This window comes from Melanotaenia boesemani, chromosome 3 (assembly GCF_017639745.1).
Source record: "Melanotaenia boesemani isolate fMelBoe1 chromosome 3, fMelBoe1.pri, whole genome shotgun sequence".
NCBI classification, from domain to species: Eukaryota; Metazoa; Chordata; class Actinopteri; order Atheriniformes; family Melanotaeniidae; genus Melanotaenia; species Melanotaenia boesemani.
This window is the reverse complement of record NC_055684.1, coordinates 14,717,882-14,740,116: the sequence shown is the minus strand read 5'-3', so window position 1 is coordinate 14,740,116 and position 22,235 is coordinate 14,717,882. Positions and strand designations below refer to the sequence as shown.

Genomic DNA, 22,235 nt, shown 5'->3' with positions numbered 1-22,235 from the left:
ATTAAAAGTGGACCTAAAACCAGACCATCAACTCTGGAATAAGTTTTAACAGTTTATTTATAGGATGCAGAGTTTTGATTGAATATTCCAAGTGTTTGGCTGTGTTGATCTTCTTTAATGACACAGGGGAGTAGGCGACAGGACAGATCAGCAGGCAAGCAGGAGCTCTGATTTAACGGGAGCTCCAGAATGGCAAGTTGGCAGTGAGGATGACATGGGAGTAAGAGCAATGATCTGAAGAAGACTGATGATCAGAGTGGGGTTGAAATACTGATGCATGGTGAAATTGAGATCAGCTGCAATGGAAAATCCTGCTGCCAGGAATCCACAGCTTCACCTGTAAAACATACACACCCATGCAGGCCACAGACACACATGTCAACCAGGATGTGCTGACTCACGACACCTTACGTCCTGAATGCAGGAAAAGAATCCATATGTCCACCACAACAAACTAGCAAAGTAACTTAATCTGTTATGTGTTGCTAGCATGTAGCACAGCATGTGCCACCACCACATAAAAAGAGATAACATCTATGAGGTCAGGTGTTTTACACTAATTCAAATGACATTTGGAAGATATTCCTTAATGTGATCATTCTGCCTTTCCCAGTAAGCCTTTAGAAGGACCCTTCTACGCAGACAAACATGTATAGTCATTACACATTTGTTTTTCTGTAATAAAAGTAAAAGACCTTCTTTAGGCAACAGGAGGAGCTGCTAAACACAAACCCAGACAGTCCCTGTGACTCCATCCTATGAGGAGGGCTAATCAGAATAAGTGAAAACACCTGTGTTTGTGACTGCAGAGCCTTTTACGTAATGGATTTTGTTACTTTCTTCAATAGTCCAGAGTTACACATCACGATTTACCCACCTGTCACACAGATTTTTTCAGGTTTACACCAAATGTTAAGCACAGGTCCCAAAATAAAATCTACAGAAAGGGTTGAAAATACTGTAAATATTAGAATACCACCAATTAATTCAAGACACTTCCAGAATAAGCAACATGTGACACATGTTGCTTATTAGCATGCCCACCATGTGCAAATAAAGACAGCTTTATGCTTGCTGTTTTCAATCTTCCAAACAGTGCTGTGCACATTGATATCTTAATAGCTGACGCCCAAGGAGCTGTGGTGTTGTTACATACAGCTGTGCACAGTTGGATTTTGGGAAATTGTTATAACTCTGTCTAACCCATCAGACCCAATAAGGCTTGACTATTCTTATTAAAACAAATACTGTCTGAATGCAAAAGGAAAATGGTTTCAAATTGTTAGATTTTTGTGTATGCTTACTTAACTGCACAACTTCTTTAAGTACTTTTCCTGCAGTGTTATTCTCTCAGAAGCAACACCTTCTGTTTAGGATGAAAACTGCACTGGGTCCAGAGGTCTCTCGGATTGGTCATCAACAGTTATGACTCTGTTCGCTCATCACATTTCACAAACACAGTGGCCAACCAATTCTGCAAGCACTGTCATGACTTTGATGTCCTTGCATCCTTTACCTTATGTCAAATATATGTTGTGTGTGTGTGGGTTTGCAGTAGTAACAGGTGAGGGGTTGATTGCCTTGCAGACTTGTATTACATTAAATTTCCAGAATCAGCCCAGTTTCTATTTATCAGTGATTCAGTGTTTTCTATTCTTTGCTCTCTTCTGGGTCTGTCTGTTTACTGGATCTTTCAAATAAGCACTTAATTTTTCTGGCCTTTTAAACTTTAAATTCTCCCATTGGAAGGAGTTAGAGAAAAAAAAGTCATGCTGCTATAAATTAAACACTGTGAGCCCCAGGATCTCCTGCTCAGCCTAGAAAAAAAAACATGGCTTTTGCCAGGACTACCTGGAAATATAAGAGTACTTCTGGAATCACACACAACCTAACACAAAACAAAATGTCCAGAAAGTTTCTGGATGAAGATGCATTTGTTGATTTGCTTACTATTTATCATATTAGATTAATTCTGATCAAAATATTCTTTTATGGAGTTTCTAAACAAAAACAATAACCTTTAAGATTCACTCTGAATGTTTCCAGTTCCAAGTTTAACCATGAACTCGATAACAAAAGGTTCCATTAAAACCTAACCAAAACTTGTTTTTCATTCACTTCAAGAGGGAAAGCACTTTTCACCTAATTAGAATCATGCAGAAGTTGTAAATCTCAAGACATAAAAGATTGTAGACTTTTTAGAGTCTAAACCCCTTAAGCCTTTATATGTTTTTCCAGGAAACTGAAAGCCATGTAGTTTTAAAGGACTCCTAATCCTAATTAAAGTAAAAGTCATTCTTAGATGACTCAGGCCTGTAAAGAGATCCTTACACAGGTTTTATGTCCTTTTTATACATAACAGAATATCTGTTTTAAATCTTTCAATTTGAACTTGAAAATGATTTACTATTATATTCTGTATTTAACCTTTTAAAACTTAAGATTTCCCAAATGGGGGGTGTGTTGATAACACATGGCCAAACTCTCACCTGAACTGTCTTTACTGAAACCTTTCTCATTTTTGTTCTACTTTATTAGTTTGTTTTTACAGAGATAATCTTCACATATTGTACAATGATTTGATAGAGGTTTAGAGCTACAGCTGCATTATTCCAAAGGGACATTCACATTCAGCCTGAAAGGGTTTTTTTTTTTCTTTTGTGAACATGATTTTTTTTTTTATTTGTGTTATGTGCTAATATCATTGTCAATGTCAAGTTTATTTATATAGCACATTATACAGCCAAAGCCTCCAAAGTGCTTTACACAAACTAATAAAACATGAAAACACAGGGAAAACACACACAGGTACAACATAAAATTGGGTCATTCATTTATTTTTTTCCCAGTAACACATAAAATTTACACACATTTTAACAAATCTTGCAATTTTGTAGTTCCCTTTACTATGCCTCCTAAAATATTCAAATACACCTTGTGAATGCAGAGGTATTTATGGATTTGTCATTTTTGAACAGGAGTTTAAAAAACGGGATTTGTCATTGGAACTTTACTTCCATTTTACATTGCTGGACTGTAAATAATACTGTTATGAATTGAAGACGTGTTTTAACATTAAAGATCCTATTAGATGGAACAGTTTCATTGGTTCCTTAAACCAAATAGTGTCATAAATGAGTTGATGACACGAAAATGTGCTAAGACGAAGAAAATGTAGAAGAGGTTGGTGGAACATATCTTCTATAGTAAGGGAAACAAAAAGGCCACATGGGTTAAAAAAAATTAAAAATAAAAAGAGTGGCACAGAGCAGAAAAAATGTGTAAATGTGATAATTGGGTAAACATTTTGTGCCACTTGTAAAAGAACAAAAAAAACATATTCAGGAGGTAGCTACATTTTCCAGCTGCAGACTTGGATTCAGGCTGGATCTGTCAAGCTGTAGGAGGGAAGCCCTGGCATTACTTTCTCTTTGGAAAAGACAAGAACCCACTCAGTGGGTGTACGTTATGATCAAAATATCCCCAAGGCAACATTGGAGTTTGGAGAGTCTAGGCTCATCCTGAAGCTGCATCTGTGCAGTGACCGTTTCCAGGTCTTCTGCAGGTTGAGTAGGGAGTAATTTTATAGCCCAGTTGGGGAGAGCTGAACAGATTTACAAAAAAGAAAACCAACTGTTTAATGGCCATCGCTCTATAAAATGTCTCTGCAACTGGTCTGAGGAGGGTGATTTGTTGAGATTAGATTTCCTCTGACAGGATGCTTCACCATTTCATCACAGAGCGCTGCACCCAAGTTGAATTTCTTTTGACCTCTGTGCACTGCACACATATGACACATCCAAAGTTGCCATGATGTGAAAACAAATCTGTGTTCTCATGTAACACATTGACATGAATGGGTTTGGAGCACCGACACTATCCTATGTCAAAGCACTTTTACAATACCCCTTGAGATCGAACATCTGGAAATGATTTAGATTTTATAGGAGGGAATAACAACTGGACATGTCTGTAGAGAGCCAGTTAAGTACAGTGGCAGCAGGAGAGATATGATGCCTCATTTATAAAACTGTATGTAGAAAAGATCAGTACATGTAGTGTACACAGAAAATGCAGCACACAAAAACTTCCTGATTTCCTTTTATAAATCACAATCAACCAGGCTCAGACTGGCCCACAGAAGGAGTGGGACAATTCCGGGTGACCCGGGGGCACTAAGTGGCCTGGCTGTAAAACAGTTTTTGTTGTTGACTTGTGCTATACAAATAAGCTTGCCTTGTTTCAAAAAAAAATAATAAAAAAAAAAAACAAAAAGGGGTGAAAGTACTACTTACTGTAATAATAACATTACATAACATAATAATGACCCTGGTACTAGTTACCTTAATAATGACCACCTGCAGAACTGATCCTCATCATCTTGATCCCCAGCAGCTGCTACTTAAGGAAGAGGCTTCCCAGGTCAGGTCAGGTTGTGGCCAGTAGGAGATAATGCTCCAAAAACCCTTGTCTCGCACCACCGTCTCCAGCGTCGCCTCTGGCTCCCGTCCAGCGCTTCAGAACCCTGGACCACCGCCTGCATCCCAGCCCTGGTCCATGTTGCCTCCAGAGGTTCCGGTCTCCGAGGTGGTCCTGGATTGGGACACTCCTCTCCCTCCTGAGGTTAATGTTTCCAAGTGGGTCCCATGTTGGGACGCTCCTCCGACTCTGGTTTCACTCCTCCTCTGCCTTTGTTGACCTTTGTTTTTTTGTTTTGTATTTTTGTTGTTGTTGTTGTTGTTGTTTGTTTTGGTTTTGTTTGTTTGTTTGTTTTTTTGGTTCAGTGGTTCAGTTGTTTTTTTATTGTTTATGTAGGTTTTCTGTCACAGTCATGTTTCTTGTTTCTCTTTTTTTTTGTTGTTGTTGTTATTGATTTTTTTGTTTTGTTTTTGTAGTTTCTACCCTTGTTAGTTTTGTTTTGCTTCCTGTCATTAGTGCACTTGGTTTGAATTTGCTGATTCACTTCACTGGTTCCCTATTATTCCTTCAGTGTATTTACTCCTTGGTTTTCAGTTTTCTTAGTCAGATCCTTGTGTTTTTTTCCCTGTCATGTGGTTCCTGTAATTCTGGATTAAGTTTGTTCCGTCGGCCTCTGAATCCTGCATTTGGGTCCTCACCTTAGCCACATCGTGACACAGGTGTTTGCCATGGCACACACACCTGTGTTTATCTCACTACAAACCCAAACGCACAAGTGTTGAAACATGCTGGTTTACAGACAAGAAAATGACATCCAAATTAGAATAAGGGGAAATGAAAAAAAAATTAAGAGAATGTGGTGGTGGTGGTAGTAACATGAAGAAATGTTAAAAAATCAAAAGGAAAAAAAAAACTAAACAGTAAAAACCAGCATCATTGCTCCGTTGCTTATGAACCACATGTTTAAAGCAGTCCGAACTTGTTTACAACATACATCATGCAAGCTCTACATCATTTTTTTTTATTCATCTTGGGCTAAAGCAAAAAAGACTGTCCCTTCAAAAATGCGAGTAGACTGAAAACTTTACTGAAGGCAGTAGTGAACTTCGAAAAGGAAAACAATTCTGTTTTATCAGTGGTAGACGTAATAATAACAACAATTAAGACTGATTATAGTGAAATTAGTCCTAGAATTCCGTATTGTCGATGTCCCAAGCTGTTTTGATTTTTTTTTTATTCTCTGCTATATAAAGCACTTTGCAGCATTGTATAGGCAAGTATTATAACAAAATCTGAAGCTGTTTGCTATTTCTTTCTTATGTTACTGAACTGACAATATGTCCACTGTTTGTGTATTGCACTAATTTACCTAGCAATGAGCGACGAGTGGAGAAGATTCTTCATTCAATCACACAGGTGTTACAGTTTATTAAAACAGAATCCGCAGCCTCTTCAGCAAGGACTGGATGCTCAACTTTACTGGGTGCAGTTTCACAGAGGCTGAATTAGCTGGCTGGTAGTGCCGCTTCTACAGTGAAGCTACCCATGTTGGACCAGGTCAAAGTTAAAAAGGCTTTTGTGTTATATAAGCAGAACTTCTGAAGGTAACATAAGGTCTGAGCGAATGAGTCTCCAGAGCGTGGCATTATCAAAAACTGCTGACATTCCTCCAAAAACACGTCCAAGTTTAAATTAGCTGTTAAATGAGACAAGTGTGAGGTGAAGGCTTTTGTGGGTGTCATGAAAACATCCAGTTCACTGCCTGTCAACACCTGCTTCAGCTGCTCAAGTAATGCATATTCTTACTGTATATTCAAGTCCGAAGTTGGACAAAACCCTTGTTGTTGCTGGATAGCACAGGTCAAACTAGCCCTCGACTTGTCAAATAAATCAGCAAACGTCTTTATTTCTCCTTCAAGTCGAAACAGATATTTGGTTTGCTCATACCGTCCCTGACAAAATGAGCTTTAACAATTTATTTTTTTCTTCATTTATTTTTCTTCAAAGTAAGCAGAAACTAGCATAGAGTTGCAGCTTCTTGCAAGTGCAGCAAGTGGTGTGTATTTCTGCTTTTGGCTTTAATTTGAAAACAACTTAGACTGCCAAAATCCCCAAATGGACAAAAGAAAATGTTCTTGTTCTTTAAGTTAGAACATGAATCACAACAAAGTTAGTTGTTACAGAAATGGTTTCATTTAAAGTTTTCAATTGCACAAGACAGGTAAGGTTGATGGCACAGTAAATATTATGTATCTACCATTAATAGACAATAGAGTAGAAACTGCAATGCACTACCTTACATAAGCAGGACCACAATTTCCAGTAACAAGGCAGCTGTCCTGGAGCAGCAGTATCAGGAATGTCATGTTTCAAGAAAGCATTTATTTTTATTATTAGTTAGGTTAACCGAAGATTCTTCAAATAAAATGTCACTAGTGATAAAGTGAGATACAGCTGCAGAAGTATATATGAAACATAAAGAGACAGTTCCCCTGATACTGCAGTTAAATGGTCTGACCTTATTCAGCATCTTTTCAACATGATTCAGGTTTGGCAGGTTCTCCCAACCAAGGCACCTACCTGTGCCGAGTTCTGCTGGGTTCCCTTAGCGTGTTGAACCCATTTTAAATCATTGAGAGATTGACAAGCCCGGCCCCTTCGAAGTTCCCGTGTGTTGTTCGATACACACTGATGACATAATGAGGCCTCGGTTGGTATGGTCACATGAATTTTGGCATGCTGAATCAATGTTCAGAAACAATGCTCACAACACTTCCGTGTCACATGTCTGACACATGCTCGAGCAGATCGGCTGGAACATAACATCCCTACTACCTCCTACCTGCTGAATCCCAAAGTCGGTCCTCGAAGGCCGCTGTCCTGCAGGTTTTCAGTGTTTCCTGTTTCCACACACCTGACTTGAATTAAAAAGATCCAGCAGCCTATTAAGTTTTGTACAATGACTCATTGATTTGAGTCAGGTGGTTTTGGAGCAGGGACACTTCGAAAACCTGCAGGATTGTGGCTCTTGAGGACCAGAGCTGAACACCCCTGGATTACGTCCTCACCTCCAAGCATCATGACAAGAAGAAAAAAAAAAGAAGAAGAGGAAGAATAACCTGACCAACTCCTGGGAATTTCCTGCAAAATGTAAATTGTTTATCTGTCCTTCGGTAGCACTTCATGCTGTGACTGATTGTGTCCTTGGTTTCTATTTGGACTAAGCATAGTAAGAGTACTAATACTCTGACATGTCTGTTTAACCCTTTAAAGGCCTACACAACTGAGAAGTCGTTTTTTTATTTTTTATTTTTTTTAACTACAGTCTTTATTTGGCCTTTTAACAAAATGCAAAAAATTAATTAACAAAAATTAGTTTTTAACATAAAATGATGTAAAAGTTCTTAGAACCTGTATTTATTAAATATGATACATACAGCATTATAGGGATTTTCAAACTCTAGACCTGTGTTTCTTTATAGCTTTACATAATCTGGATGGTTTTTAATTAGTCCATAACACATTTTCACTCCACACAAAAAGCTTTAAACTTAAACTTAATTACCTTCATAAAATTTTGTTACATACCAGTTAATTCTAATACAGATGTTTCAGAAATTTGATGTTACAGCCTGCTGAGACCAAACCCAATATCAAGCCAAAACAATAAAACAAAGCCCACATAAACATCAAATGTTACTTCTTACCAATAATTGCATAATAAAGTCATACCATATCATCCTAAAACCATCATCTCCAGGGAATATTGCAGGTCTGGGTATTCAGCACCCCTAATAAAAGTGAAGAATGTTGAAAAGTATTACCCATTGTTACACTCGGGCATTAGAGTTAAAAAAAGTCATCAGTATCGTCCTATTAGAGGACATGTGCTGCCATCTGCTGGTGGAACTCTGGAAGGGTCTGACCACCAGAGATGGATGTTTCCTGAACTTGAAATGATACAACACTGAATGCCACAAGGGTTTGTGACCTTGTTGTGACGCCAAGTATGGTGACACCCATTGGTCATAATTTTTATATTTCACTCAGGCAGCTCTGAAGTCACAAGTAGATGAACTTTTAAATGTGTTGTTTTTGGATAAGATTTTACCCTCAGCTTGCACTGTTGCCTCACTTAATCACCAGATGTTTCACCTCTCATCCAAATGGCTTCTTCAGTTCTCATTGGCTGTTGGGAGATTTCAGGTTTACAAGTTATATTTGGGACTTTCATACTTTGAAAATTATTATAGACACTTGTGAATAATTGACCGAACTGCCTGTTCTGTGAGGTCTTTCTTTGGGAGCTGTATGTATTTATGTCTCAAGGTTTAATCCAAGCCTTTATTTGTCCTTGAGTAGTATAATTTAATCCAAAGCGCACTTTTGAATTATTATGCTTGTCTATGTTCATTTTCCTATGGTGTGAGATGCTTGTTGGCTTTACTAAATTCATCCATAAGTCTTTAACTTGGCATTAATCTGACTTTGTGCATCAAGGTGTTCTTTCTGTCCATTACAGTGTGCATATGGGTGATCTGGTCCTCAATAACTCAGGTTATTTCTGAGGTCTTACAATATGATATTTGAGTGCAGAGGCTCAAGCTCCACTGACCCCAATATCCCCCCCAGCATTCATGTTAATCTGATCAGCAGAGCAGTTCTGTAAACAAAAATGAGATCAAGTCCTTAAACCTACATCTGAGTTGCTGCTTTGACATCTGGTCTGTGTTCTGTCAGCTAATTCAGTTTTATAATGAAGCTCAGACTGGTGCCTGAGGGGACCAGTACAGTGGATGATCTTGAATCTTTCAGATAGACGACATCCATCAGAAAAATCTGGACAGTCTTACGCTCCACATTTATGTTGCTAATTTTTGGAAACATGGGAAAAACAGCCAGTTTACTGTTCATCCAAAAGGTTGATTTGTGCACATTACTAGTTAGATTTAATCTCTTTATTTACAGGTCGAGGAAGATGAAGTGTATCTGCTTTAGAAAACATGCTGCAAAATGAAAAAACAGAAAACTGAGTTATCATGCCTTCATTTTACTGACCTGAATCAGAGGACGTGCTTCTGGATGTGGACTTCTGTTTAAGTGTTGCACAACTAAGCTGATGTGCGATGAGCCACAAGAACAAAGAAGAAGTTAATGGCCGCAGACTACTGACTACTGCACTGCCTACTTTTGTGTCTGTCGTCTTCACCATCTCCATGTTTGCTACTGTGCAATACTGACGTCAGAACTTGGAGGTGAACTCTGGACTCCCCTCCATTTCATTATTTTACATATTTGTCAGGGCCAGAGCATATTATTAAAAACACTTCTGTAAATGAGCCAGATTTAGTTTTCATCTGTTGTCCCTGACCAGGTCTTACAAAGGCTCAAGCTCTAGTGGATGTACTGGCTAAGAACCTTGCTAACAAAAAAGGAAAAAAAAGGGCAGCGTTTGAAATGGACATACCCAAGGGAACATAAACAAGATTTGATTCAGGTTTTAGCATAATCATGTTTTAAGAAGTCCACCAATGATTTCAAAACAGAAAAAGAACCTGTTTTTCATTGAGATCCCCACTCTGCGCTAAATGCTGAGCATTGCTCGTTTTCTGCCGGTGGATCCAGTGGCCTCAGGTGTGGTGATGACTTCACTCCAGGTAACTACTTCAAAATGTTGTACATGTATAGATTTCTTCTATGAGCCCATCCCAAACGGTGCTGTAGCACCTATCAAACTATTAAAGTTTAAAGGGTTATCGCTTCTCTCAGTTGTTTGTCCATTCAGAGACACCGTAGTAAAAATGGTGGCATGGCAGCTGCCTTGTTGGTGGACCAACAGGAAGTAGATATAAATGGTTCATTTTAGTAAAGTGATTAAGATACTAATCAAGTTTTTTGTGATATTAAATTTTAGTATTTGACCTTTTGATTTTGTTACATGCTGCACCTTTAAGTCGATTTCAATTACATATAGATTGAAAGGAACAATCAAGAGTCAACTTTTGTTTTTTCATTTTTTTTTGTTTTTATTCACTTATCACACAGGTCAGTTTCAACACCAATCTACCATTTGTGAGGAGCTGAACTTGGTACATCGAGCTTTAACCGTTGAGAACTGAGACCACCCTGATTTTTTTACAGCCAGAATTACAACATTGAACATCAGAGTAAAGAAAAGAATTTGAGTGGAAGGATGATGCAAATATTTGGGCCCTCAGAGTCAGATCACATCAAATCACAATGTCAAAGAAAAAGAATAAGACCTAGAACACCACAGGCTTTGGTGGTTACTTTGGCAGCAGCGCATGTCTGTACTCTTATTAATGGACACACCTGTCATGTCACAGTTTTTAAGTGCCAACAGAAAGCAAAGTAATGTAAATACACTGGAGTAAAGCTGCTGGGCACTCAGTTTGCCTCCAGTAGAAAAATGTTCCATCACCCTTCATCCAAGAAAGAGTTGTTTTTAGATAGACAGGTGATAGGGTTTTTGTTATTCCGTAAATGGAGAGGGAATGACACAAATGACAAGAGGAACTCTCTTTGACAGCCACAGTAACACTTGGTGTTTCAGAAGAGTTTTGATGGGAAAAAGGAGCGACAGCTGCAGATGACGGTGTGACATGAGGAAATGTGATGGGACAGACATTTCATATAGTGCTTATTTAAGCAAAGGAAAACTGTACTTTTTGTGTGCACCCCAATTGTTCACAAACTTTAGGCTACAGCAGAATCTTTGGGTTTGTGGGGAGCGTTTGTATTAAGCAGGAGCTATTCACTCCATCTGGTTGGCATAAGAAGTTTTATCTACGGAGGAATCAGTGCCCGACTTAATGAGAGGAAATTTCTTCACCATTTGATATAAAAAGGTAGTTTAATGGAGAACAGAAAACTGTTTCTGTATCCATGAATAGTTGAGATTTTGTCATCCTAAACCAAGCAGAATGCAACCTGACTGAACTCTTGAATGCTCCACCAACCAATCCCAGCTACAGAAAAACACTCCTCTTCTTCTCCAGGCTAACTGGGAGCTCAGTAGCGATAGTGGTCCGGTTTGAAGGGCCCCTCGGAGGGCAGGCCCAGGTACTTGGCCTGCTTCTCTGTCAGCTTGGTGAGTTTCACCCCCAGTTTGTCCAGATGGGCAGCTGCCACCTGCTCATCCAACTACAGAGACAAAATAAGAGCAAGATTCTTGTCAGAGGATGTTGGATTTTGCAAATTTAAGCCAAAAGAAACACACACAAAAAGAAGAAGTTGGATCTTTGACCAACAGAATGACAATAATTGGCCTCCACAAATTTTTAGAGCTGTGTGTTGTTCATAATATCCTTTGCTGTACTTAAGTGTGTTCTTTGCCTCTTGAGGCTCTTTAGGCTTTAGGCTCTTTTCTATTCCAGAATTTGTACAGCAGCGTCCCCTATAAAAGCATTACCCAGCAGAATCCACTTCATGTAATAAAAGGCTCAGGTTCAAAATTCATGGCTTACTTGGGTGACATGTAACATTTCTAATATTTACTGTGGAAAGAAAACATGTTACAAGTCAAATGCTGCAGCCAATAAAAGTCCAATGAAAAAGTTAAGCTTACAAATGTTTAAAATCCGTGTTGGGCACAATGTTACTCTTAATAACAGAGACATGGGCTACGAAGCAGAATTGGTGGCTTAGGGAGGTTTTTTCAGAGCCAGTTGTGGATTCCCTCCTTTTAGCATAATGGAGTTGGTTTACATCTTATCCGTGTGCATCACCACGGCAACGTGCTAAAAACTCAACTTGCTACAGAGCAGGTTAGGCTTCACGATAACAGATGCACACACTGTTCTAATCAGATAATTTGCTTACAAACTAACATGGTCCAGTCATCACTGTATATAATGTAGGTCAGAGGTTCCCAACCTGGGAGGCTTTGAACATTCAGAGCCATTGTGATTTATGTCCACACTTTGTCCCTATTCTATATATTTAAAAAAAAAATAAAAAAGAGTAATGCTATATGTTGACAATTTAACTTTGGCTCGATCTCACTTTTAAAACCATAAAACCAAGCCTGGTTTCAGCCCGGGATGGGGCAGGGGGTCCACGGCTTTTTAGTATTTGCATGAAGGAGGTCCACAAGGGAAATAGGATGGGAACCACTACTTTGATTTTTTCTAATAGTTTACATTTGGAGAAAAACAGCACATGAAACTCATGAAAACAGCATCAAATATCTGTACGTTTATATTATTTATTAATAAAAATTTAAACATTTCAGAGCTTTTACAGCATAAAATTAAGTTAGAAATTTACAATAACCTGCTGATTAATTTGCATCATGTTGGTTCGTCTTTTAGCGCAGAAGAAATAGATTAATTATTTTGAATTATCTTGATTTGAGTTTTAATAAAGTATTTTTAAAAATACTTTATTAAAACTCAAATCAAGAGCATTGAATCCGAAACCGATTTCTACCAGTGTACGCTCGAGTTGATGTGATGCAATGTGGTACTGAGATTCTCTCACCTTTTTGGGTAGGAAGTAGACTCCCAAGGGGTATTTCTCTGTGTTTGTCCACAACTCAATCTGAGCCAGCACCTACAGATGAGGACAAGCAGACTGAATGCAGACATATGGACATGTTAACATCATCCATCTTTCCAGTTTTTGCTCTCGTCTGTCTCACGGTACCTGATTGGTAAAGGAGTTGCTCATAACGAACGATGGGTGACCCATGGCGCAACCGAGGTTGACCAGTCTGCCTTCTGCCAGGACGATGATGTGACGGCCGTTCTTCATACGGTAGCGATCAACCTAAAGAAGTGTGTGAGAGAGTGGTGTAGATTTAGATCTTAGTGGTTTACTTTCAGCAACATTTAACAGTTGCCATGCTTCCTTTGTAGTGTTGCCCAAGTCTTCTGTTTTCCATTTACAGATATATGCCGTTTAGTATGCACATAGAGGTTTTACTCCCCCTTCACGCTTGTTCCACCCAATTCATTTGGGAATCAAGTTTTATTGGTCATACAACCAGCTTTTATATCCACAACTTGATCCCCAAATAAAAAAAGGGACACCTTACTCTTGTAAAACAGAAAGTTAGTGCTAAGGATGAGTCAAGAGGAAAACGGGTTTAACTGTTGATGGTGACAAATCACTCCGAGTCCTCCGAGTGTTATAGAGTCTCAGTGCAGACCACCATCAGTCTCTCTTTGCCACCTTATGACACAGCTGCAACACAAATGGTTGGGCTGCAACGCCTCAAGGGGCATTAAATGTTTGGTTTTTTAAAAAGTAGCTGGAGCGTGACTGTGATGAGAGATGCAGCCATAGAGAGGCGTTCGGTCGTTTCTTACCTGAGGTTTAACATTAATCTTCTCTGCAGCATTTTTGTTGAGCCAGGCCATGTCGATCTCACAGTCAAAGTGTCCGATGTTGCAAACGATAGCGTCGTCTTTCATGCACTCAAAGTGGCTAAAGGTAAAGACGTGTAACAGTTAACTACTTGCTACTGGTGCATGAGGAGAGAGTTCAGAGGACAGCCATGACTTACTGTCCCAGGATGATGTCTTCACAGCCGGTGGTGGTGACAAAGATGTTTCCCTCCTTACAAGCCTCATCCATGGTGGTTACTTCGTAACCTTTAAGAGCGTAAAGGTGGAGTTTTTATGTTATAGCTTTACTTTGGATTAAAATTTTAGTTTGCAGCTACTTCAACCTGTTGAGGAAGTGTTAAAATTAGTAAATCAAGACACGTTTGTACAATATGCCACAGTTTCAAGTCTGTATCCTAAATTTCAAGTTCAGATGAACCACTTTCATGAAGCCTGTTTCTGCTTCTGGTTCAAAATTATCTCCCATTTTAACAGTCATGAAATACTGTAAAATTAAAAACATTTGTGTTAAAATAAATTTTATTTAACTGGGTTAAACAAAAGGGAAGTTTGGTTTCTCTTAAAGAGAATTAAGATGACTTTAGTTGGGACTTTAAATGATCTGAATTGAATTCATTGCCTACCCTCCATGGCAGCCTGCAGGGCGTTAATGGGGTCAATCTCTGTGACAATGACGCGGGCGCCAAATCCTCGCAGAGCCTGGACGCAGCCCTTACCCACGTCACCGTAACCTGCAACCACAGCAACTTTACCGGCAATCATGACATCCGTGGCTCGCTTGATGCCATCGATCAGGCTCTCCCTGCAGCCGTAGAGGTTGTCAAACTTGCTCTGCAGATGGGAAGGATACAAATTAAACAAAATATCCCCAGACTTCAAAAATGAGAGGGGTAGATGTTAAACTTAGCTGCATTTAAAACAGCACAGCTCTGTTTATGCCTTGTTTGGTGCCATTAGTGTCCACATTAAGACAATTCCAGAGGCAGGATGCAGTTTAAGAGGATTTAAAATTTAGAGACTGGTTACCTTGGTGACAGAGTCGTTGACATTGATAGCGGGGATCTTGAGCTCCCCCTTTTTCATCATCTTGTACAGGTTGTGGACACCCGTTGTGGTCTCCTCTGACACCCCACGGATACCTGAAAATAAAAACATGAAAATATATAAAAGGATTTTCTCTCTCCATTGAGCAGCCACAAAAATATTTCAATGCTTTCACAGCAGAAACGGTGGAGGGAAAGAAATAATCCAAGCAGCCAACAGTGCAAAGCCTTATGATGAGAAATACACTCGCATGTCCAAATGTTGGTGGTGAGAATCACTCCAAGTCCTCTATTGTAGAGTCTCGGTGCAGACCGCCACCAGTCTCTCTCTGCCACCTTATGACACAGCTGCAACACCAGCAGTTGGGCTGCAACGCCTCAAGGGGCATTTAATGCACTTCCAAGACATGCACTTCATATCAAGCTAGAGGCGTTTTCACCGTTTGTACATCCCGTTTAATAATCACAGACTCTCTCTCACTCATGTCTGACAGCTGTTGCATTGATGCTCGTCTGCCACTTTGTAAATAATTGCACAAAAACGTTTGAGACGTTGCCTGAAATGTAAATAATTGTAACTTTGTTGTCCACTAAATTTGTACTCAAGTTTTTTAAAAATAGCCATTTATACTGGCATGCTAAGTTATAAAAATGTTTGTGGTTTTTACACACACACACACACACACACACACACACACACACACACACACACACACACACACACACACACACACACACACACCAAAAGAAAAAAAAACTTTCCTCCTCAGATTTTATCATTTGTGTGATTTTAGGTCCAGTGTGTTAATAGTTTGAATAAAACTAAAATCACATGTGAGGTTGGTATTATGATTTTTTTTAGCACAAAACAACCAAACAAGGCAAAGTTTTTTAAAAACGTGAAATATTAAAAGGCCAAATCAAAAACAGCCAATTATACTGCAGACACCAGAGAATTAAGTTTTCTTACAAAGTGTGAAACTTCAGGCTCATCTCTTCTTAGCTAAAGAATTCTCTTCAGGATGCCACAGAGAATTTCTTTAAAAACATTTTCTTTGTTCAAGAAAGGTTTAAATAGGGGGCTGTTTGCTTTTTCCTACTTATTTTTAGCATAATCGTCACTGCTTTGGCTGTTATCTCACACAAGCAGCATGCAAGCTGTCTAAAGAGTCTTAAAATCAAACTGGGTTTTATATTTTTATTCTGTAAATGAGTCGATGTCCATGTAGTACAAACACTTAAATCCTGTGTGCTGTTAACCCCCCACGCTGGGAAATGAAGTGCTCCACTACCTCTACTCATTTATTCAGATCAAAATGTGAAGGATCGACGCTCCCTGTGTTCAGCAGATGACGTGACAACACCAAACGACAAGCTAGTGAACATATCAATGTCTTTTTGAGAGAAGCTGAATTATTAACTAATTAATCTAAAATAAGATTTTACCCATTTAAAATAAAAAAAATTAAAAAAAAATTAAACGACTGCACTGGTCACCTAGTAAATTTAGGCAGACAGCCAATCAGATTTAAAAACATAAATCAGTACATGTCTGTTAATGGTAAACAGTGAAAACGTGTCCAACCTGCCAGGAGTTTCGGGTACTTCTGGTGGACCAGGTTGGTGAGGTCGCCGCCGTCATCCAGGATCATGTTGAGGGGCTGGCCATCTTTGAAGTACAGAGTCTGTTCGATGCACCACACGTACTCCTCATCCGTCTCACCCTTCCACGCATACACTGTTGAGACATGTTTACTCATTTCTTCTCTTTGTAGTCAGTCGAAAACATGTTATTCCTTTAAATGAATTCAGCCTAAACCATAAACAGCAGACCAGAAAACTGTCTGAGAGACATGAGCATGGATGTAATTATTAGTGCTGATTTTGGGAATAACTTGTGGGAACTTCTGTTCATGCACATGTACTGGAGTTAGGAAATGTTCTAGAGATGTTCCATCCCTAGTAAAATCTCTAGAACGTCAGCGGGTGTGATAATGTATGAATGTGTCATTAAAAATATTCTGGATCATTTGATATCACGATCTACATGAGCATGTGTGTGCTGGATTGTCCTCTCTGCCGATATGAATGCTGCTTTCGGTTCTCTCCCTGCTGTTGTGGATATGCTACCCATCCAAACTAAAAGTCGTTGGACCGCCTCTAGCTTTGATTGCAGCACACAGTCACCGTGGTATCATTTCTTAAGTTTCTGCTAAGTCATTACATTTATTTCCACCTAGAGTTGTGTTATTTTTTTTGTCCAAGATCTTGTAGTGATGATGGGAGAGATGGACCACTGCAGTCTTCTTCAGCCTTTCTCAATGGGATTAAGATCTGGACTATTAATCTGAGTTTGATAAATGCTGCCATTGTGATCTTTGACTATGGACATGCCATGCAAACTGAAGTCTTTTTCACGATCATTCTGAAACAGATATACATCTTTCCACAACCACAGGACACGTCTTCCCTCATGGCTGTTTGAGAAATGAAAAGCTACTCACTGCATCAGTTGTGGTTAAATTATTTGTTTCCAGCTGAAACAATCCTCCATGCAGTAATTATCTGAAGGGAGCACTCGTACCTATTTGCTTAGTTAAATCCAGGTGATGATTTTTTTCCTTACTTTTTGGACAGGCAGTGTGCATACAGATAACATTGAATACTCATAGTAATACAACAAGGAGCACATCTCCAGCAGAAACCCTCTGTGTCAACAGCAACAGTGGAAAAAGACCACACCAACCAAGTTTCCAGACTTGCTCCCAAAAATCCCTGGTGTTCATGTGTGAAAACAGACCAGCATCAGAAAACTGATCCAGGGGAGGTATGTGGTACCTGGAATGCCAGACTTGGCGATGGCAGATGCAGCGTGATCCTGAGTGGAGAAAATATTACAACTCGACCACTGAACCTGTGGATGAAAAGAAAAGGCAAGGAAAGAAAATTTTACTGACTTTTTGTGGAGTTTCAGGGTTTTAAAACAATTTTATTTCAAATGTAGCTTTTCTAATAAGCTGTGATTTTAATATTTTGCCATTTGGAGGAAGAAAGAACAATGTCTGATTGTTCAGTATCAAGCAGCGCAGCAACATCCATGTCAACAAGCAGCAGTGTAGGGGCTGGAAAGTAGTGAAAATCTACATTGAAAATTAAAATTTGACTTTGAGAATAATCTAAAAAAACAGTCAGGGCTTATTTGAACAAATTATCAACTTCAAAATGTACACAGATAATTTTCTCCACTGACCTGATTTTAAATCAATGTGTAAATTACAGTTTTAGTACTGACAGGATTTACACCTGCAGAGGGACCGCGTAACTGTGAAAATCTGAACTAAATCAAAATTTCAATGAGTCATATCAGTAGAGGAGAAATGTAATCAGGTTTCAGGCCCAGTTTGAGTTCCACTGGTTATAGCTGCTATAAATCTGGGTGATTCCTACAGGAGTAGCATTTCTTGTGTTTAACTGTGGATGGTGACAAATCAGTCCAAGTCCTCGGTGTGCTGTAGAGTCTCAGTGCAGACCACCACCAGTCTGTCTTCCACCTTATGACACAGCTGCACCACGAAGAGCTGGGCTGTAACGCCTCAAGGGGCATTCACATAATAAGCAATGAATTGTATTCATTCGCAACAAAGTAAATTTATGGAGAGAACTGAACTGAATTCGATGCATTAAAAGTTAAATTTGCTGATCATTTTCTCGCATTTTCTTTTGATATTTTCCATTTCCTTCAAGGTTATATTTATATTGAAAATGTCACTGCTCTTTTAGTTTAACTTAAAACAGGGCAGAGGGTATCAGAAAACAAATATATAGTTAATCTTTAAGGGACAATGCATGGGATTCTGCACTGTTTGGTCCCAACTGGACATCAACATCTACCAGATAAGTTATACAAAGGCTGAAGTACTGAATAAGAGTGAATGGAGATGTTATGTTACTGGCTCATGCGTCAGTATTGAATGAATAAAAAAGAAAAAAGATCTGCTATTTTAAATTGTTTCAGTGTTAATAATTTTATGTGTGTAACTCAGTGCTGCCATCTACTGTGCAGCATCATCTGCTGCAAGTTAAAACAAATTATGGAAAGTAAATCTGCTTTTTGTCTGGCTGGATGTGAAAGTGGCTTAGATGCTAATCTGTTATTGGATCACGTAATGCAAAGTCCCTTCAAGGCTAAAAGTCATTTAAGCCTGAACACAGGCAAGGGAAAAGTAAAACTGGTTGGGTATACAATAATAGAAAACCCCTGCTGAGAAAGCAAGCTGCCATTTGTTCTCTGCTGGCTTTCAGAGTGCAGGTTCCTGCAGGACGAGACCAGTCCTAGTCAGACAGATTAAACCAACACGATAACAGAACACGTCAGCCTTGAGAAACAGAGGGGGAAGAGAAAATCCCCCACTCAGTTTGTACCAATGGAAGGATCAATAAACACGTCCTCAGTAAGTACTATCAATGTCTGCACAGCTAACAGTGTACTCAGAGTAGTGTTTGAACAATAAATACGGCAATTTGACTGAAATCTCCACATAAATGCCACAAAGATTAACTGAGGATTTGGAAGTAGATCTATGATAAACCCCCAATTCCCCCCCCCCCCCCCCCCCCCCCCCAACCACCACCATGTTTAACTCCCAATGCTCAAATATTTTCAGACACTCTCTAATGTTAAACTTTGAGCTTTTCCATTAACTCGTGCTTGCTCACTCATTCAATACCAACACATGAGCCAGTAACATAGCATCTCCATCCACTCTGATCCAATACTTCAGCTTTTGTATAACTCAGTCCGCAGAGGCATGTGTCAACATTGCTAAAGAAATGCTCGCCTAAAGAGCCACATGGCTCGGTTCAAATAAACAGCAAATAAATGTCACCTCAGCTCCGAGGGCCGTAAGGGTCTCGATGAGCACGGCGGTCTGCAGGGTCATGTGGAGGCAGCCGGCGATGCGGGCGCCCTTCAGAGGCTTGGACTGACTGTACATCTCCCTCATCTTCATGAGGCCGGGCATCTCATTCTCCGCGATATCGATGGCCTTACGTCCCCATTCAGCCAGGCTGATGTCAGCTAGAAGAGCAGCAGAGAGACAGCAGGAGGTCAAAAGGGTTCAAAAGCATTCTTGTTCCTGCAATTTCCCCATGTTTCTTATATACATACAGATTTTTTTAAATCCTGTTGATATTTGTACTTTGTGTAGTAAAGTGTTTCACATTTAATTAACACGATTAATTCTTGTTACACAGTCATGTTTCGATCATAGGACAAATTAAAATGTGGGGTTTCAAATAATATATGTTTAACCTATTTGTATTTCCTCCTAGCATTTTTAAAGGGTAATCTTCAGAAGAGAACCACAGTGCTCTGAGATCACAAATCCCCATTTGTTCAACTAATGGCAATAATCCCCGTCGGCATTTTTGAAGTAATTATAAGGAAACTTTGAATGGCCCGGGTTTCATGTCATAAGACGAATTCAATTATACACTCAAATGATTTTTACCACTGTTTGCAATAGTCTGTCATATCAACTGAGAGTGTATAACTACTTCTTTCTATGAAATCCTCCATGCTGCAGTGAGAAAAACTACAGGACGACAGCTGTGGCTAAACAGATTTGGGCTGTCAGCACTAAGTCAACACAGTGACTTCTTTCATTTTACAACAGCTGGTGTTGCTGCTGTCTTTTTCTTTTTTAATCATTATTGTTCTTTAATTGAGAGGGGAGAACTTTTCAATAACTGGACTTGAAAGCCTAATGTACAAAGTATGAATATGGATCGGAGACCCTACATAAAGCCTGTCAGGGCAATATGTTTAATCTTAATCTCCGCCAACCTCGTTGAAATACAATATATTGCACCTGCTTCAGTACTTGTAATAAATGGATAACACTGCATGAATTAACATGTTAAAACTTAACAGATCCACTAACTGAGTTTGACTCTTGACCTCTTGATAATCCTGAGACTATGTGCAGACTTTGCCCCAGGATTATTCGGTTGTGCAACTTCTGCTTCACACGTACAGCAGGTTGTGCTTCAAACATCAACTAAATACCTTTAAATAACGTTTATTATACACAGTTCCCACTTATGCATCTCCTGGAAACTCGTAACTTTTTGTTTGTATTTGAGTAAATTTAACGTTAGATGTCATGTAAGTGAATAAAAGAACATTCTTCCATTGTTTCTCCACCATTAAAGGCCAATAAAGACATCTCAAGTGTTGGACCAGAGAGTTATCTTCTAATCGAAAAACTTCCCAACGAGAAAAATTAATCAAAAGTATTCAACTCTCAGATCAGCGCCAAAGATGGACCACGTGTGATACCACACCGTGGCAGCGACACACAGTTCGCCTCAATCTCTGCCTGTTCTTGTCACTCATGTACAAACTGGCGGTGAAGCGCAAGACATCACGGGAAACTGAGTTTACAAACAATGAAAGAGTAGTGGGGCATTACGCAGTTGGGTTTACTAGTGAACTACATGCCCCAAACGCTTTGACTGAAGTTTGAGTTCGCCGAGTAGCCCATGCTGAGCGCAAACACGACAGTTAGTGGCGATTCATTCTCCGAATTAAATCAAAAGCGTGAAATGGTGAATAGCTTAAAAATCTACAAAATGCGTGTTGCAGCGACTGAACAGAGATAAAAATTCATCTCATGTGGCTTGTGAATGAATAATTACTAGGTTTTCCCATTTATTACATATGCTAACAAGTTTACGCTAGCAACAACCGGGCCTGGAAAAAGCTACAAACATTCAACAAATATGTCCCTACCGGATATTTGTATTTGTTTCGTTGCGCGGTTAGCTTTAGGCTAATTCTGTTACCGTCATGCACATTTCCATACGCTTCACAGCAGCCTTGCTAGCAAACCACCACATGTAAAAGAAAAGTAACTGATCCACACAGCGATATTTGCAAATACTGACACTGACCAACTTTGTAGGGAAGTTTCTCAGACATGGTTGTTTTCTTGTGTTTTGTTCCGGGGAGGTTGAGTGCCGCTGCAGCCTGGCCGACGGACGGAGGGAGAGAGGGAGGGACAGACACATGACGGCTCGGTTTTTATCGTCGAAGCTTAATTCAAACGAGTTTACACGACAGGGAAGCTCGAACCCGGGTTTACTCTGGATTCCTATTGGCTACAGCAGCTTCCGCCCCACAAATGAAGGAAATGATTGGATAACACACAGAAGGGTTGGCCAATCATAACTTGAATTGTAGGTTAGTGGGTGCGTTGAGCGTTTGGTTGGAGCAAGTTGTATCCGGACTCTGTCGGTGTTGCCAAATGATAGTTTTGCTCTGCAAATTTGGTTGAATAAGAAATTGTAGGTTACGCAAGTACTTGCATCACATAACAATCTTCATCAGCTGAGGAGTGTT

The 22,235-nt window shown here is 39.4% G+C and overlaps 1 protein-coding gene and 2 non-coding genes across 3 annotated transcripts; all 3 read right to left on the bottom strand.

Annotated features, from left to right (window-relative positions):
* Window positions 1-10,492: 10,492 nt before the first annotated feature.
* On the bottom strand, window positions 10,493-21,933 carry ahcy (adenosylhomocysteinase). The gene is made up of 11 exons (XM_041978986.1): window positions 21,788-21,933; window positions 19,720-19,910; window positions 17,672-17,747; window positions 16,419-16,571; window positions 14,817-14,929; window positions 14,414-14,621; window positions 13,949-14,036; window positions 13,752-13,869; window positions 13,087-13,209; window positions 12,922-12,993; window positions 10,493-11,583 (listed from the first exon to the last, which is right to left on the bottom strand). The coding sequence occupies exons 1-11, from the start codon at window positions 21,813-21,815 to the stop codon at window positions 11,452-11,454; spliced, it is 1,302 nt and encodes a 433-aa protein (XP_041834920.1). The 5' UTR covers window positions 21,816-21,933; the 3' UTR covers window positions 10,493-11,451.
* On the bottom strand, window positions 13,532-13,668 carry LOC121637599. The gene has a single exon (XR_006009905.1). It is a non-coding gene; the product is annotated as a small nucleolar RNA SNORA17 (small nucleolar RNA).
* Window positions 15,092-15,223, bottom strand: LOC121637598. The gene has a single exon (XR_006009904.1). It is a non-coding gene; the product is annotated as a small nucleolar RNA SNORA17 (small nucleolar RNA).
* Window positions 21,934-22,235: the final 302 nt, after the last annotated feature.